Source organism: Ceratosolen solmsi, unplaced genomic scaffold (assembly GCF_000503995.2).
Source record: "Ceratosolen solmsi marchali unplaced genomic scaffold, CerSol_1.0 scaffold27, whole genome shotgun sequence".
Taxonomy (NCBI): Eukaryota; Metazoa; Arthropoda; class Insecta; order Hymenoptera; family Agaonidae; genus Ceratosolen; species Ceratosolen solmsi.
In genome coordinates this window covers 2,660,398-2,676,074 of record NW_011948426.1, presented here as the reverse complement: position 1 = coordinate 2,676,074, position 15,677 = coordinate 2,660,398, and the positions used below count along the sequence as shown (strand labels likewise).

Sequence of the window (15,677 nt, the reverse complement as noted above, 5' to 3'; positions counted from 1 at the left end):
AACAATTGGCTGCACAAGTTGAGTCCGTCACTCGATGAAAATCCACTCGATAAAGAATACTGGGGAGTGACGGAGACGCTTACCTTGATCGGTAGGATCGCGAACGGCAGCTTTGCAAAGCTCGATGCGGGCCGAGTGCAGTGGTACATAGCGATCCTGAGCACTGCCGCATAACAGGATGTGCTTGAACTTCTGAAGGTTGCTCCTCTGGCTAAGCCGGAACATGAACGAGCGACGCACGTCCGTCGCATCCTTCATCGCCAGTTGGAGCAGCGAACCGGATTTCTTAAGCTTCTGCATGAACCACATACCTGCCAACATCATCGATGGGTTATAAAACTTTTAGTGATGCTGTGATTTGTATTCTCTTGGCCCTCGCCCATTTGAGAATTCGTGCGTTCAAGCTCTTCATTTCCTATCGCGGACGAAAAATCTGTAGCATTGTTCCGAATATTGAATCATTTGCCGTGGATTTGCAATTCTTATTTTAATTATCGTTATTATTAGTTCTTATAATTTCACAAGTTGTTTATGTTTCAAAATTTTTTTTTTAAAAAAAAAAAAAAAAAAAAAAAAAAAAGTTTCATCGCGTACTCCCTTCATTAACGACGGCTCCTTCAAATGTACCGTTTAAAATTCTCGTCCGCATGAAATTTTCTATCCCTATAGCTCGGGATTTAGTTTCCCATTTTCTTATCACAGTCATCCTTCTCGTCACCCCCCCCCCTCTCTCTCTCTCTCTCTCTCTCTCTAGTCCTTATATATTTATATACACATGTGTATTTGTGCAGCTTCTTACACTCTCGTCTCTATCATAGCGATCGATATAGTTTGGCAATTCGTGAGGGGAGCGGGGAAGAAGAGCACTCCACGGATATACGTCGAAGGTATTGGGCGGGGGTGGTATGGGGGTGAGGTGGAACTCCCGGCTAACTCATGAATTACAATTAGGAGAACGCACCGGCGTTGACGAGGCCGCTGGTATTGTAGAGGGTGCCAAGGTGAGGTCCGCTGAGGCTGAGGAAGGTGTGGAGCCTTGGCAGCAGGGGACGGAGCTTCGGCCTTGTGAGCGCGCTCCGGATGATGATCGTGCCGAGGGAGTGGCCGACGAAGCTGACCTTGCTCGGGTTCAGCCGTGACTTTTCGATGTGGCAGAGGATCTCACCGACCAGTCGGTCCGTCATCGTGTCGAAGTCCGAGAACGTATCGCCCTGAAAGGAAGCAGGAGCCCGTGAGCGGAGATATTATAATTGGCTGAATCAGCGAATCGCCCAATCGCTTGCGAATATTAGGGATTTAGTCGAGAATTTGGCATTTTTCGTTTGTAGCTCGACTGGACGTGATCCTGCACTTTTCGGGTGTGGCGAATCGTTGCTCGTGCGTGGAATTCTCACGATACGAGGCTTTTTCGAATAAACATGTAGGATCGTAAAAAATGAAAAGAGGTGGAATTGATTTTTCACGATTACCTTGTCTCCGTTTGAACGGCTTTATCAAAGAAAAAAAAAGAAAGTCTTTGATGCTTCGCCCATACTCTCTTTGACAATTATATAGCAATAATAAATATTCCCGATTTTTGTCGTGACGTATAACGTGACGTAGCCATATATGTTTATGTATGTTGAAGAATTTTCTTGGACACTGTGGCATGGAATGTAGCACCGGCTCATACATTAAATATACATTAAATTATATGCATAGAGAATTTAGTAAAATGTATCATCTACGAACGAGTAGAGAAAGTTATAATGCTTGCCATAACAATTGTGCGTTCGCGTTTTCTTCGCATTACAATATTTTAAAGCTTCGGCCACACATAATAAAGATATTTTTTGCTCGATCTTTTTTTGTTTATCGCTATAATTCACGTGCAGTGTACATTTTTCTGCATTGATTTTTCCGAAGCGTAATCGTAAGCGTTTTATTCGTGAAAAATGTAAATGATTCTTAAAATATGTCATCGACTGTTTTCTATTAAAAGCTGCTTCGAAAAAAGATACATTTTTAATAATATGTAAAATAGTTACAAAATAATAATTACGTTGAGTAAGGCCAATGTCGTTCATAATAACAAATAACATTATCCCAATAATTCAAGTAACTAAGAGAACTATAATATAATTAGAGCAAAATAATTTTATATCGAATGAAGTGAAATTTATCGACAACTAGATAACATTATGAAAAATTTTAATATACTCACATCAATAATTATAAAATTTAATTTCAATGATGCCTGTAAAAAGTAAATAAATTGTTTCATTTTTTTATCGTGTATCCATAAAACTATCGTATAGTTTCTCAGTTATATTTATTTTGAAGTATTTTATTTTATTTTACTTTCACACACACGCGCGCGCGCGCACACAAACACACACACACACGCGCGCGCGCGCGCGCACACACATATATAATGTTTTATTTTATCATTTTAATACCTTTTTTTTTAATACATTCACTATATTAACGGTGTGATTGAATTACCTTATCGTTGAACGTAACTAGCCGATCAGCATCACAATTTCTAATAGATAATCTAGATACGTTCGATATAATTCCTCATTATTTTTCCAAAATTCATACAAATTATTACAGAATTTTCGATACTTTATCTCATATATCTATTGTAATATCCGTATAATTTGTCAATCCTCGTATGGATTTTAGAAAGCAAATTTATCTGCTTCGATCTACACTATTAACCAATGAATCTTAAATCCGTTGCAATTTTTTATCCGTACAAAATGCAAATCACGAAAAGTAAGAATGTAACGATTATATTATATTATATATATATGAAAGTAAAATAAAATATAATAATAATTCTACCAGAAAAATATACAATTAAAAAATAGGAATAATTGAGAGAGGTGAGAGAATAATGAATGCTCTGTAAAATTAATGATACTACATAATGATATTTTTAGAAGGCTTACTCGATACCATTATATGAAAAAATTTTTGCTTTGTTTTTGCAAAACACTCCATAATAGATTTTAAATAAAATTTTTTTAAAAAAATGCGCTTATATACCAACGAACTTTATGAAGCGCTTAAGTAATATTATAAAAAGCAATTTGTAATTGGATATTTCGCGTAGAACGATACTTTTTTGAGTCGAGTATGAGATTTACAAAAAAAAAAAAAAAAAAGAGAGAAAAAAACTCAGCAGATCTTTCAAAGTTAATATCGATAGGACTTCTGCTGATATTATTGGGGTGTGTTAAGGCAAAAAAAAAAAAAAAAAAAAATTCATCCAAATAAAGAAAAAAATTTTAATACTGTAAATCGAATGCCAATATAAGTATTTATGTTAAACATATTTGTATTGCATTTGAAGCTAATCTTCTTAGAGAAAAAGAAAAAAAATACTGATCTAGATATCAGTGAAATTTATTAAATTGAGTATTGGAAAATTTCATAAAATTCCGAGCTTTTCACGAGGAATTATGGAGGCGGAAAGAATTAACTTAAAAAGTATTTTATACAAGTATTTCAATATTATAATATGAACGGACAATTTGTAAAAGTACTTATTTTGTAATATTATTATAATATTTATATAAGTAAATAATATTCTTTATCATTATTTTTTAAGAAATGAAATTCCTAATGTTTTCTTTCTTACTGGCTTATTGACATTATTAATGATTGCATATAAAAGACACTATTAATTCAATTTAATCAAATAATTATGAAAATATTTTAGTATAATAATGTGCGAGCATTTGCTTCTATATCAATTCGATTTTTTGTTTTTGAGTGTGATAAAGTAGTTTTACATATTATGGCTATAAAATGTAAAACTAGCTAATGTTATACGATTAAAAAAAAAAAAAAAAAAAAAAAAAAAAAAAAAAAACAAACAAAGAAACGAACAAACAAATACAAACGATATAATAAATATGAAGGAATGTATGAAAAAATCTATAAACGCACATTCGTAGCATTCAAATAATAAAATTCTCTTTAAATATTAAATATCAGCTGGCGAATTTCATTTCAATGATATAGTAAATTTACCAGAAGCTATAAGTGTATTTCTTATTTTAAATATAATCGTTGTATTTCACATGTCAATATCATTCGACATTAATGCAACAAATATACAACTTATAAACCACGTTAAATATGAATTTTAGAAAATTGTGACGACATTTTGGTACCACTAACGAAATTACCATTACGAATAAAATCTTTAAACATTTATAATTCATCGCGTCATTTAGCCTAAGAAAGTTAAACGGCAAATTTTTATCCCTTTCAGCTCCATCCCAATGACCGCCAAACTCTGTGAAATTTGTTCCACCACTAGATTTTAATAAGATTTCGTTTCACGCGACATCGTTAAATTTTCGTTGGTACATTATATTTCATGGAATCAAGCAGTTTCATATTACAAGCAAAAATCACACGATCGAACTTGCGAGCATTAACCTAATTCTTCTAAGAAATTACCTTATTCTTTTCAGACATTAAGAAATCCAGGTGCATCCCCGGCAATCCGAGCTCGAGATAGGTTTTGACGAGGCGAAGGTCGGCCGCGTTGCCGTCGAGGCCGTGCACACAAATGATAAGGTGAACGCCTTCCGGAGAAAATTGCCTGTACTCGTCGCTGATATGGAAGTACGGAAGCGACGACGCCAAGCTCGGATAATCGCTGAAAAATGAACGCTCATCATTGGCCTCGCGGATAAACAATTTCGCCTGGATATTTTCATATACTTTTGCCGCTTTGAATTGAGAGATTAAGTTACTCAAAAAAAAAAAAAAAAAAAAAAAAAAAAAAAAAAGCAAAAGAAGCAGAAAAAAAAACAGTTATAAAAAGAGATACAAGCAAACGAATGATAAAAGTTCCAAATAGCCTAGCTATTATATTTGAAATATTTAGAATTTTATTCAATAAAGCTGTTTGTTATAAAGGACCGTAGATTCTCGAATTAATGTTGGCGCTTCTTCTAGCGGCACGGATATCGTAATTTTTCATCTGATAAATCAACGCGCGACGACGACTCGATAAAGCGATCGTGTTGATCATGATACATGAATAAGCAAATGCTTTAATAAAAGAAAAAAAAAAAAAAAAAGACAGGAAAAAAAGAGAGGTGACGAAAGTAACGCTGCCTTCGTGTCACGGGAAGACACGATTTTTGAGAATTTTGCTATATCGACATTATCAAAGCGCAATTAATGGCAACGAATCAAGTATTTGGTAAGGCTGTAACAATTGCGCGATAAATTCATTGAAAAGTACTAGTAATGTGAGATTAGTTACTTGGAGGGATGGAAAAGAGCGAGATATTCCGTAAGTAAGATATGTCTAAGGAATAACGTAGAGCGAGCGAGTCCTCGTTTGTCTCTCCTCAAGGCGAACGAATGCAATTTGCCCTCCGGTTCACGATTATGGCTTTACTAATAATTCCAATGCCGAATTAGAGTAGAGGATAGTTGGAATAAGAGGAGCGCCCGGCGTTTCCGAAATCTCATTAGGCCATCGTACTCATTTCCGGGAGGGTTGGAAGCGTCTAATTAGGACTCGGGCTTTCACTCGGCCGGGGATCGAGTTACGAAGAATGTCGAAGGAACGATCGAGGGAGCATCCGGAGCACCTGTATAGCTTGCCGGCGAAGCACATCTGCCTCTTGAACTCCTCCTTGGACTTCTTGAAGTTGATAGAGTCGTCCTGTGTGGACTGGAGTAGCTCCTTGCCCTCCTGATAGCAGTCGGCGCAGAGATCGTGTCGGGCACCGTAGATCGGGACGTCGGTCGTCGCCTGGAGTTTCGTATGCTGGGGACTGCAGGGCGCCGTCTTGGTCTGCTTGGGGCTGGAGGATCTGTCGGCTCGTTGCTGATGGTACTGATGTGGTTGCTGCTGGTGCTGCTGCTGCTGCTGCTGTTGCTGTTGTTGTTGTTGGTGTTGTTGTTGATGTTGATGTTGATGTTGGTGTGGCGGTTGCTGTTGGTGTTGCTGTTGCTGTTGCTGTTGCTGTTGCTGTTGCTGTTGCTGTTGCTGTTGCTGTTGTTGCTGCTGCTGCTGCTGCTGCTGCTGCTGCTGCTGCTGCTGCTGCTGCTGCTGCTGCTGCTGCTGCTGCTGCTGCTGCTGCTGCTGCTGCTGCTGCTGCTGCTGCTGCTGCTGCTGCTGCTGCTGCTGCTGCTGCTGCTGCTGCTGCTGCTGCTGCTGCTGCTGCTGCTGCTGCTGCTGCTGCTGCTGCTGCTGCTGCTGCTGCTGCTGCTGCTGCTGCTGCTGCTGCTGCTGCTGCTGCTGCTGCTGCTGCTGCTGCTGCTGCTGCTGCTGCTGCTGCTGCTGCTGCTGCTGCTGCTGCTGCTGCTGCTGCTGCTGCTGCTGCTGCTGCTGCTGCTGCTGCTGCTGCTGCTGCTGCTGCTGCTGCTGCTGCTGCTGCTGCTGCTGCTGCTGCTGCTGCTGCTGCTGCTGCTGCTGCTGCTGCTGCTGCTGCTGCTGCTGCTGCTGCTGCTGCTGCTGCTGCTGCTGCTGCTGCTGCTGCTGCTGCTGCTGCTGCTGCTGCTGCTGCTGCTGCTGCTGCTGCTGCTGCTGCTGCTGCTGCTGCTGCATCACGGACTCGTATACGTGGTAGAGGGGATTGTCGATGGTGGTAGCGGCCGCCGGCGGGTCCCGGAACTCCTCGGGCGGCGGCGGCTCGTCCTGGAACATCTTCGGTGGCGGTAAACGCACCTCCTCGTACATGTGTTCCGAGGGACCGTCGCGCCTCTTCGTATCCGGCTGCTGGCATCGCTCATCCTTGTCGCGAGCTTTGCTCTTCTCCTGCGTCCGTGGGATCGAAAAAAGCCGTTCAGTCCTTCTCAGTCCAACTCCCATCTTAATTATAATTATATTTTTTATTCGGACCGCCGACCACTTTGCCTCGGATTGATCGGGGCTATACGATAAGCAGGCAAGTACGCGCGTCCATTGGACACTGGGAAATCCATACATTAGCGAGCTTATGTTAATTAAGGAAATTCAAAGCTCAGTTATTAGCTATTTATGTACAAAGTACATTTACTAAATTCATTTACTAAATGTACGAAACTGAGCAGAGTCGATTGGTTGGCAATAAGAGTGACATTGCATTGAAAATGCAATTGTCGCTTGTTAACGTTCGAATAGTCAGTTCGAGCAATTACCGTTAATAGCGTCATTTTTGCTTGACCGCCGTCACGTCTCACTGGCTTCGGTCGACTACAACATCGATCGATTTCATTGAATTAAGCATAATGGCTGAATCAAGCTAGCACGCGCAAATAGCTAAAGTGAATATCGAGATTATTTCGAAAGCCGGTGGAAGAATGATAAGGACGTCTGGGCTGTATTCACCGATAGAGCTCCTTTATAAAAGCTCATAAAATGTCCTTGCCAGCTATTCTGTAGCCGTTAATGCCATGGGGCAGGGCAGTGGCACTTGGGCGGTCTATTTCGGTTGGCTTACCGTCTTGTCTTTCCTGGGCACGATCCTCGCGAGTTTTTGTCGAAGTTGCTCGCTCGACAGCTTTACACGCCTTTGCTCCGAGCTCGAGGTGTCGCCGCTGCTGACCCAGCCGCTGCACTCGGACGTGAGATTGCTGGAGCTCGTGCTACTGGTGGTGGGGCTGGAGGGCCTGGAGGTCGAAGGCGTTGCCGGGGGTTTGCCTGGTTCGGGGGCTGCGGGGATTGTGTCGCGGATCGGCATACAGGGCATCGAGACGGCACTTCGAGGAACGATGAGTTTGTTCTGGGCGACCGGGACGCTAGCGCAGCGCAGACGTTTACCGCTTGGCGTCGACGCTCCCTCCGTCTCCACTGTTGATTAAGCGGTTAATTCCCATTCGTTAGAATAAAAAGCGAGCCTCGCTGTCTTTTAGACGAAAGGACGCTGCGGTATTCAGTGATACACACACACATAGAGAGAGAGAGAGAGAGAGAGAGAGAGAGAGAGAGAGAGAGAGAGAGAGAGAGAGAGTGTGGATGCGCGTATTGGGGATGACGGCGGAAGATTTTCTTTAATATTGCCGAGTTGCGTTTCGTTACGGGACACTTCGCTGACAAATTCATTGGACATTATGTGCATTATTCTCGTTAGACGTGTTTTTTGCCTTCTACGCGTACCCATGCTTTATGCCTATTTTTAACGGTAAATCCTCTTGGATATTAAAGCAAAAAATTTAAAAACATCAAAGACTCGGATTGCCGGCGAATTAGATTTTCAGAGAGATATTCGTGTCGCGAAAGTAATGCTTTCTATTTAAGCAGAGACCGTCAAGCATATAACGGCATGTTATATTTAAGTAAAAATGAAATCTCACATTTTCAGCTTTTCTTACTTTATTGAATAATTGTTTTTAAAAATGTACGCTTGAATAGATCGTATTACGATCGTAATATAATATGAATTGAAAGTTTGATTGTTGAAAGTGAGATATACACTGTTGGGCTTATAAAAGTTTAACATTTTCAATTATTGGTAGTCAGGGAGTAAAGCTGAAATGCAAATCTTTAAAATGCAATTCAAAAAGCTCTTTATATAGAGATAGCCTTTATCAATTTTAATGCATCGTACAGTCTAAAGCTGCAAAAATTTTGCAATTAATTTTTTAAAATAATCATACGTAAGGCAAGCTTATGCCGATATATTTTTAAATTTAATTTAAAATTTGACAATCGTACGCTGTAAAGAAGAGGAAATTGGAATATTAATAGATATTATTAAATCTCAAAATCGCGAAGTTGGCTTTTAATTAATACAAAAATTTGCTTGCTTAACTATCTAATTAAAATTTCCGACATAATGGGATTTAACAATTCTTTCGTTAAATACGAAGAAGCGAACAGTTGCATGATTTTTCTAAATAAGGGCCTTCACCTAGTTCTGTTAGTAATATAACTGTGAAACTTATATTTGGTTAAAGTCAATAGTTCACCAAAGTTATGCGTCTGTCATTGAAGTTGTGCGAATCAAATAGTAATTTCATTTATTTATTCATTTATCATCAATCTCAAGCAACTCTGCAAACAAAACGATAAGTATCGCGATACTTTATTCTTGTTAACAAATAGGACAAAAAAATATAAACTTTTTGGTTATTACGGCGTCGTCTGTTATCTTTCGAATTTATAAATGTCGAGACTAGTCAAGTACTAGGTATTTTTAACCGTTAAAACAGACTCGTTTAAGTAAGGTACACGCCATTATATAATTATTTGAATAAATGAATACGTATTTCATGCTTTTATGGCACATAATAATTTAAAAATATTTTTATTAATACAGAAATAAAAACTTTATAAGCTCTGCGTGTCCCAGGCACTGCTAGTCTAGCACTATCACGCGTAGAAATTCCAATTTTATAAACATCAGAATTCCATTTACGTTATATGCTGCATTTCAATTTTAAAGCGTCGCATTGCCATAAACTTTTTACATTCAGACAGGTTGGAAGAAAGAATGAAAGAACGACGAAAGAGGAAAAATAGAGAGAAAAAGTAAACAGAGAGGATTCCGTAGCGGAAAATGAAGAGGGGGAAATTACCATTGAACGAATTAATGGAAACTATGGAAACTGGCGAGAGAATTCCAGGACTAAGGGATTCGCTGGGCGATTTGAGAGGCTCGACTTTTAGTATCATCCTGCTGTTGGTCTCCACTTCCAGGACACTCGGGTTATGTCGTTGCTTCATCGGTGAATTCGTCGGATCCTGGTATGCCGCCGGTGGTGGTGGATGACCTAGTTTCCCTGGTAATCCCACAAATTTGTATAACATTTATTAATTTTAGCTTGCACTGCAATTACATGCTTCCGTAGTTCTAAACAATTACTTTAGACAGAATAGAAGTGCTTTATCCACGAGTATGCGTGACATTATTTTGAGGGTCAATTATCGAAAGTTCGTGATTTCATAGTTAACTTTTTATCACCTGTAAATGCTATTCATCAATCGTTTTTACATCGTTTTTAATAAAATTTTTTAATAAACAATTAAGCTGAAAATAAATTTCTACAAATACTGGCCAACCGTCGGGTGTATAAATATGAAATTTCTACCGAGTAGTTAAAACGTAAAATTTCTAAACCACAAATAACAATTATGTTAAATAATAATTATTATTATAATAAATTTATTTTACAGGAGAATTTATATTTAAATCGAGTACGGATGGCTAAAATCAGACTTTTTCCTTCCTCTAGTAGTATAGAATATTTTCTAACAGACGTAAGCAGAATACCATATATTAGGAGGTTTAGCACAAACAAGTTAAAGATAATTTTCAACGTAATATATTGCAAACATTGTCAAATTTTCGATTATCGATAAACTTCGATATTTACGTACTTGAAAAATGGAAAAACATTGGATTCAAGTTGGCACGATAACTAACTGCGATGCGAAAAAATCCAGATTGGTCATATATCTTACCTGCTCACACTCCCACCCACATACTTGCTTATACTGATATATTGCTAATATTATTTTCCACGAATTTTTACACGTTTCCCGGCTTTCACATCCATAACGAACTTAAATTATTACTTTGAAATATCGCCCTTGTAATCTTTCTAATTTTAAACTTGTTACATTATATTTGATTTAAATTAAGTCTTCAAAGTTCCTTGCGAGGAAAGAAAAAACAACTGCCTCGATACTGTTTATTTTTTAAGGATTCTGCGCATAGGCGTTACTTGCAAAAGAAAATATGATCAATCGAAACCTTAAATTACAGTTCAACATACCTACTTGTCAGTATAATGGCAGTTTAACATTAAAATTTATATAATACAAAATTTACGACTCTGGTAAGTCTTCCCAATAATGGTTCTAATCAATAAACGCCTCTTTTTTCTTTCTTTTCCTTTCGTTTACATAAATAAAAGAAGCATAAAATAAAATCGTTCGATATACTTTATGAAAAAAAAAAAAAAATAATAAAAATAAATAAAACAAAAAAAAAAAACAAAAAGCTCTGACTAGCAATAAGCTCTTGCAATTACCATTATAGCTTTGAAAATTGCTTTGTCGTACTTTCATAACATACGTAAGCCAAAATCAACTCTGCCAAAGGCAAGAAAAAAAGAGTCTACGAATTAAAGTACTCGATCAAACTCTGAGCAAACAATTTGTGCGAATAAATTGCAACTAATGGCAATTGTTATTAATACGTTAAGGGAGGAATTTTCTAGTCAAACCATACACCTCACCCATGAATCTTGATTCTTACCGGCTACCACATTTCCAAGTGACGAACGCGCATATTAAGATTGATATAAATGGGATTCTCAAGCGGGCTCTCGCCCCTCCCCTCCCCCGGCCACGCCAAATTTCAAAAGCCAAAAAACCCTCTTATCCTTAAAGCGCCTGCTTACGTCTATTAGCGCATCATAGGGTTGTAAGGATGGTCACGAACCTGGATTTTCCATGGGCACGTCGATCTTCCCGTTCTCGAGCCGACCCTCGGCGCACCGCTCGATCTTGATGCTGGGCGTGGTTGTGGGCCTCCCCGAGCCTGGACGTCCCTGCCTTCGAGGCTGGGGTACTTCCTTAATCAAGGTCTCGCCATTGGCAATCGTCTCGTAGGTGGGCTCGGGGCGTCTTCGGCGAGCCGTCGAGGGTGAGGGTGACTTCTTCGAGCCCTCGGAAATCGATCGCCTCGAGCTCTCCCTCCGCTCCCACCTCATCTCCCAAGGCTCGGTCTCTCGGAAATCCTGCGGCCCAGGTTGGATCTCTCTCACTCTCGCGCGTCCATTATTACGCGATCGAGGCTCGCGGTAACGGGTTAAGTAACGGGTTTCTGCCGCGCTGCACTCCTCGATATTCGGCAACTCGGCATTTTTTTTCCGAACACGAGACTATGCAACAAGAACAATGAATATGCCCGGCCTCCGCTACTTGGACACTAACGACAAGTCATGCTCTTAGCAGAGGGAGAAATTTTGATTTTTTCTGAGAGAGAGAGAGAGAGAGAGAGAAGAAAATAATAACCGACCATAAAGACGTAGAGTTGACTACGTCGATTATTTAACTCGGGGTTCGCGTTAATTGCTCGCGACACATAATGCAATGCGCGTAGTTAAATCGTGTCGGAAGTGACGATCGTAGCCGACGTCGCACCTAGCTTAACTAAGATATCTTCGGGGTCCGCGGCATAGATCCTAGGGCCTTGTGCGCTTGTGTTTGTACTTACGTCGTTGAAGATACGGTCGGTGCTGCTGGGTCGCCTCGGCAGGGTTTGGCTCTCGAACGGCAGATGCTTGCCGTTGGTCGGGTGTCCCGAGCCGTTGATGATCGGCCTCTGGTCTCTCGTTCGGGATTGTATCCGCGAGCCGCTCGATCTCCCGAGGGTATTGTACTTGCGCGGCTGCTCGAGCGTCCCGTTACCGCCGAGTCTAAATCAGGACGGTTCGGTGCTATTGATATTTTGGGAGAATTTACTCGGTCACCTCTCGCCGATTCCACCATGGATTCGAATCAGCCAGCTGACCGACTGGGTTAACTTTCTTTGTGTCTTTGTGTGTGTCTCTTTACGTGTCCAATTTACATTCGAGCAATTTACGAGCTTCGCCTCCATCTTCTTTTGATTTTTTTGTTTTTGCTTTATTTTTTGATCGTATCAAAGAGCATGCATTTACGGAGGAGGAGAAAGTGGCAGGGGCGAGCGAAGCACTTTCATCGTGGCGAGTAGGACTCGTAGCGACGGAAGATCTCGCGAGGTAGGGGACGAGGTAGGCTCACGAGGCCCAGTCCGGGAATTTGCATGTATACGTGTATATGGAGTTGAAGTGGTCAATGGCCAAAACGCGGGTCGGCCTCTCGATCATTATAATTGTAAATAGAGATCTTAGAGTCGACGGTGCGGGACGGTATGGGAGCGATGATAGGGGCGACCTCGTGCGATAAGGAACGCGTCATTAGTTTGTTTTTTTCCAATGAAAATTTGATAAAAATGTTATAAAATATAGAATCGTGATCGCTCACCTATTGCCGACTCCGGAGTGCAGCTGACGCTTGGCCGCTCGTCCTCGGTAACTGATCCTGTCGAGGGTCGCCGTCGTGCAGAGGGTCTCGCCGTTGATACGGGGCCTCTCGAGCTGCTGTCGCGGCGGCAGTCGGTGGCTCCGGGGCTCGAGCCTCAGGGCCACGCTGCCTGCGTCTGCTGCGTGACAGATACGAAGAGGAGAGTCGAGGCGGTAGGTGAGGAGCGAGGGAAGAGAGCGTTGGCTGGACTTACCCTCGGCGAAGAAGCTCGCGCTTCGGGCGTCGAAGCCGAGGCAGTCCGCGAGGCCCTTGAGGTCGAGGGCGTTACCGCTGGCCGGTCGGTAACCTGGCAGCTCCCGCGGCAGTTCCGGGAACATGGCCGCGAGGAGGGACGTTATCGAGCTCGAGGGCACCTGGGGGCTCGGCAGGAGGGTCTGCGTCGACTTTGCGCGCGGCAGCGTCGCTACGGGGGTCGAGCCTGTCGGCATTCGGACTCTTAGCTAACTACGCTCCTCAACCACCTTTCCCAATGTTCAGGTAACGCGCGGTCCAAGGCTTCACGGCTCCTCGGGCTCTTCGACGAAAGCGACGACGGCAATCGATAATGGAGAAAGGCCGGTTGGCGCGTTATCCTGACGGAGCTACCGGTCGCGCGAGTCGTCGAGCAGCACCAATCGCCGGCTAGCCAATCGGATAGCGCTCGAGGATAATCGACGAGTTTGCATGGGAAGTAGTCGGGCGCAAATAAAATTTGACCTTGAAAGAATTGTCAATTGCCGAGGGGTAAACGATCGAGGATCGATCGTGAACACGGTCCGCGTGCCGCAACGAACAATCAGTTTGCGCAAAATTCTCCTTTGCGTACATCGCGAGTGAGCGATGTGATGCGGTAAACTTCGGCTACTTTAATATCCAGTTGCGTCCAGAGGCTAATCGGCCGTTATTTAGAAGAAAATTAGCGATGCACTAAGTTATGGTAAATTAGGCCCCGGGGGTGGGGGAGTCCGCCGCCCTCCGCCATTCGACGCAGCGACTCTACGCGTCTAATGTGGGTGCGATTTTAAGCGTAGACGTTGGGCGTAAAGTAAGCGTTGGACGTTGAAAGATTCGAGATAGCGCGGCCATAGGCCGTGTATTACCTTCGGTACATGCGACCTATTCCCACCTCCAGCCGCCCCCACGGTCCTCGTCATCGGTCAAGAGGGAAGCGGCGATGGGGCGACGGAGCGCGCGAGATTAACGGCCCCGCGGCGCTAACGCAATCGGCTGCTGGAAGGAGCTTAAAGTGGTTATTGGAGTTCACCTAGTGAAGGGTTGGGCGCGGAGCAGGCCTGTTGTCCGGGCCAGGGCGGGAACAGGCTGGCGCACGTGGGCGCGAGGGGACGTGGCTTGGTCCTGGTTGGCACCGTAGCTGGCGCCGTCGCGATTCTCCGCTGCCCGCTGCCCAGGAGCTGGGTCGATGCGCTCCTCGGTAGTGACCGCGACGGCGGCGTCGGCTCCAGCAGCCTCGTCGGCCCGGGCTCCGGGCCCAGCTGCTCCAAGGACTTGCTATGCCGCGCCGGGAGGCTCGAGGCCACGCCGAGCAGCAGCCGACAGCCGCCCGCCTCCTGCGACACCCGCGACTCCAGGATCGCGTTAATGCCGCAGCTGCAGTCCTCCGCGCTCGGCACTGCTCGTAGTCACACAGCCGGTCAATGTAACACAGGGGCGCTTAACCCGGGGGCGCCGGCACCCACGGCTACTCCTAAGCTCCCCGATCGCGCGACGTCACGCGCCATCGTTACGCGACTAGCGCTACCATGACAATGGCCAGCGCGCGCTCACGCGGAGTCTCCATTAGTTGACGCACTTCGACCAAATGCCAATGTCACGCGAGTCTAATTCCCCGAGGATGAGGGGACTCGTACCGCGCGGCCCCACGGATGCCGCTTAATTGACGGGGGTAGAGGCTTATTTGTCGCCGGAGAGGCGCTAATGCGAGGCTGTCCGAGCGAGCGGAGGATTACGTATCCCCGATGAGCCCGGAACGAGTCCCGCTCCCATCCCCGAGGAAACAAGCTCGATTATTGTGCAGCGAAAGGCGCGAGATTATAAGGGATAGTGCTAGTGCTAGTGCTAGTGTTAGTACTAGTGCTAGTGCTAGTGCTAGTGCTAGTGCTAGTGCTAATGCTTGTGCTAATGCTAATGGTTGGTGATGGATGGGGACGGGGGTGGCTTCTTCTCATACCGCTGTTACGATGACGCTGCTGCATGTCCGCGTAGCGGTCCTCGAAGATGAGGGGCAGACTGTGGAGGTCGCCGTCGAGCTCCGGGCAATAGACCGGGAGGCAAGGTAGGCTGCCGAGGTAGCGGGATCGTCGGGCGGCCTCGCTCACCGCGTGGTACGATTGGTAGTTGGCGTCGTAGCAGCCCGCGGCCGAACTCCTGGGATTCTCCAGCACGAAGAAGCCCTCGGCAAAGCGGCGCACCTGCGAATTAAGATAGAAGAGAGAGAGAGAGAGAGAGAGAGAGAGAGAGAGAGTGTGTGGGGGGGGGGGGGGGGGGGGGGGGGGGGGGGGGGGTGGGGGTGTTGTTTTGCGCCGATGATGTTTACAGAGTCTAATGGGCCGCCTATTCCCTCCCCTCCTGGTCCATGGTCCACCGCCTTCTTCTCCTCATTCTCGTGAACGACGAGGGGTGCAAAGCTCGAGAAAATGTAATGTTATACGAACGGAAT

The 15,677-nt window shown here is 43.8% G+C and overlaps 1 protein-coding gene across 1 annotated transcript in view; it reads right to left on the bottom strand.

Moving 5' to 3' along the window:
* The window catches only part of LOC105363312 (protein FAM135B), a 62,736-nt gene that overhangs the window by 1,053 nt on the left and 46,006 nt on the right, over positions 1-15,677 (bottom strand). Inside the window, exons 10-22 of the mRNA XM_011500980.1 lie at positions 15,189-15,429; positions 14,265-14,630; positions 13,215-13,439; positions 12,962-13,139; positions 12,171-12,372; positions 11,394-11,691; positions 9,523-9,726; positions 7,446-7,795; positions 6,515-6,835; positions 5,610-5,890; positions 4,459-4,660; positions 962-1,211; positions 84-311 (exon numbers count right to left, since the gene is read on the bottom strand). Coding sequence (XP_011499282.1) covers positions 84-311; positions 962-1,211; positions 4,459-4,660; positions 5,610-5,890; positions 6,515-6,835; positions 7,446-7,795; positions 9,523-9,726; positions 11,394-11,691; positions 12,171-12,372; positions 12,962-13,139; positions 13,215-13,439; positions 14,265-14,630; positions 15,189-15,429 — 3,346 coding nt within the window. The remainder of the gene's footprint in view (positions 1-83; positions 312-961; positions 1,212-4,458; positions 4,661-5,609; positions 5,891-6,514; positions 6,836-7,445; positions 7,796-9,522; positions 9,727-11,393; positions 11,692-12,170; positions 12,373-12,961; positions 13,140-13,214; positions 13,440-14,264; positions 14,631-15,188; positions 15,430-15,677) is intronic.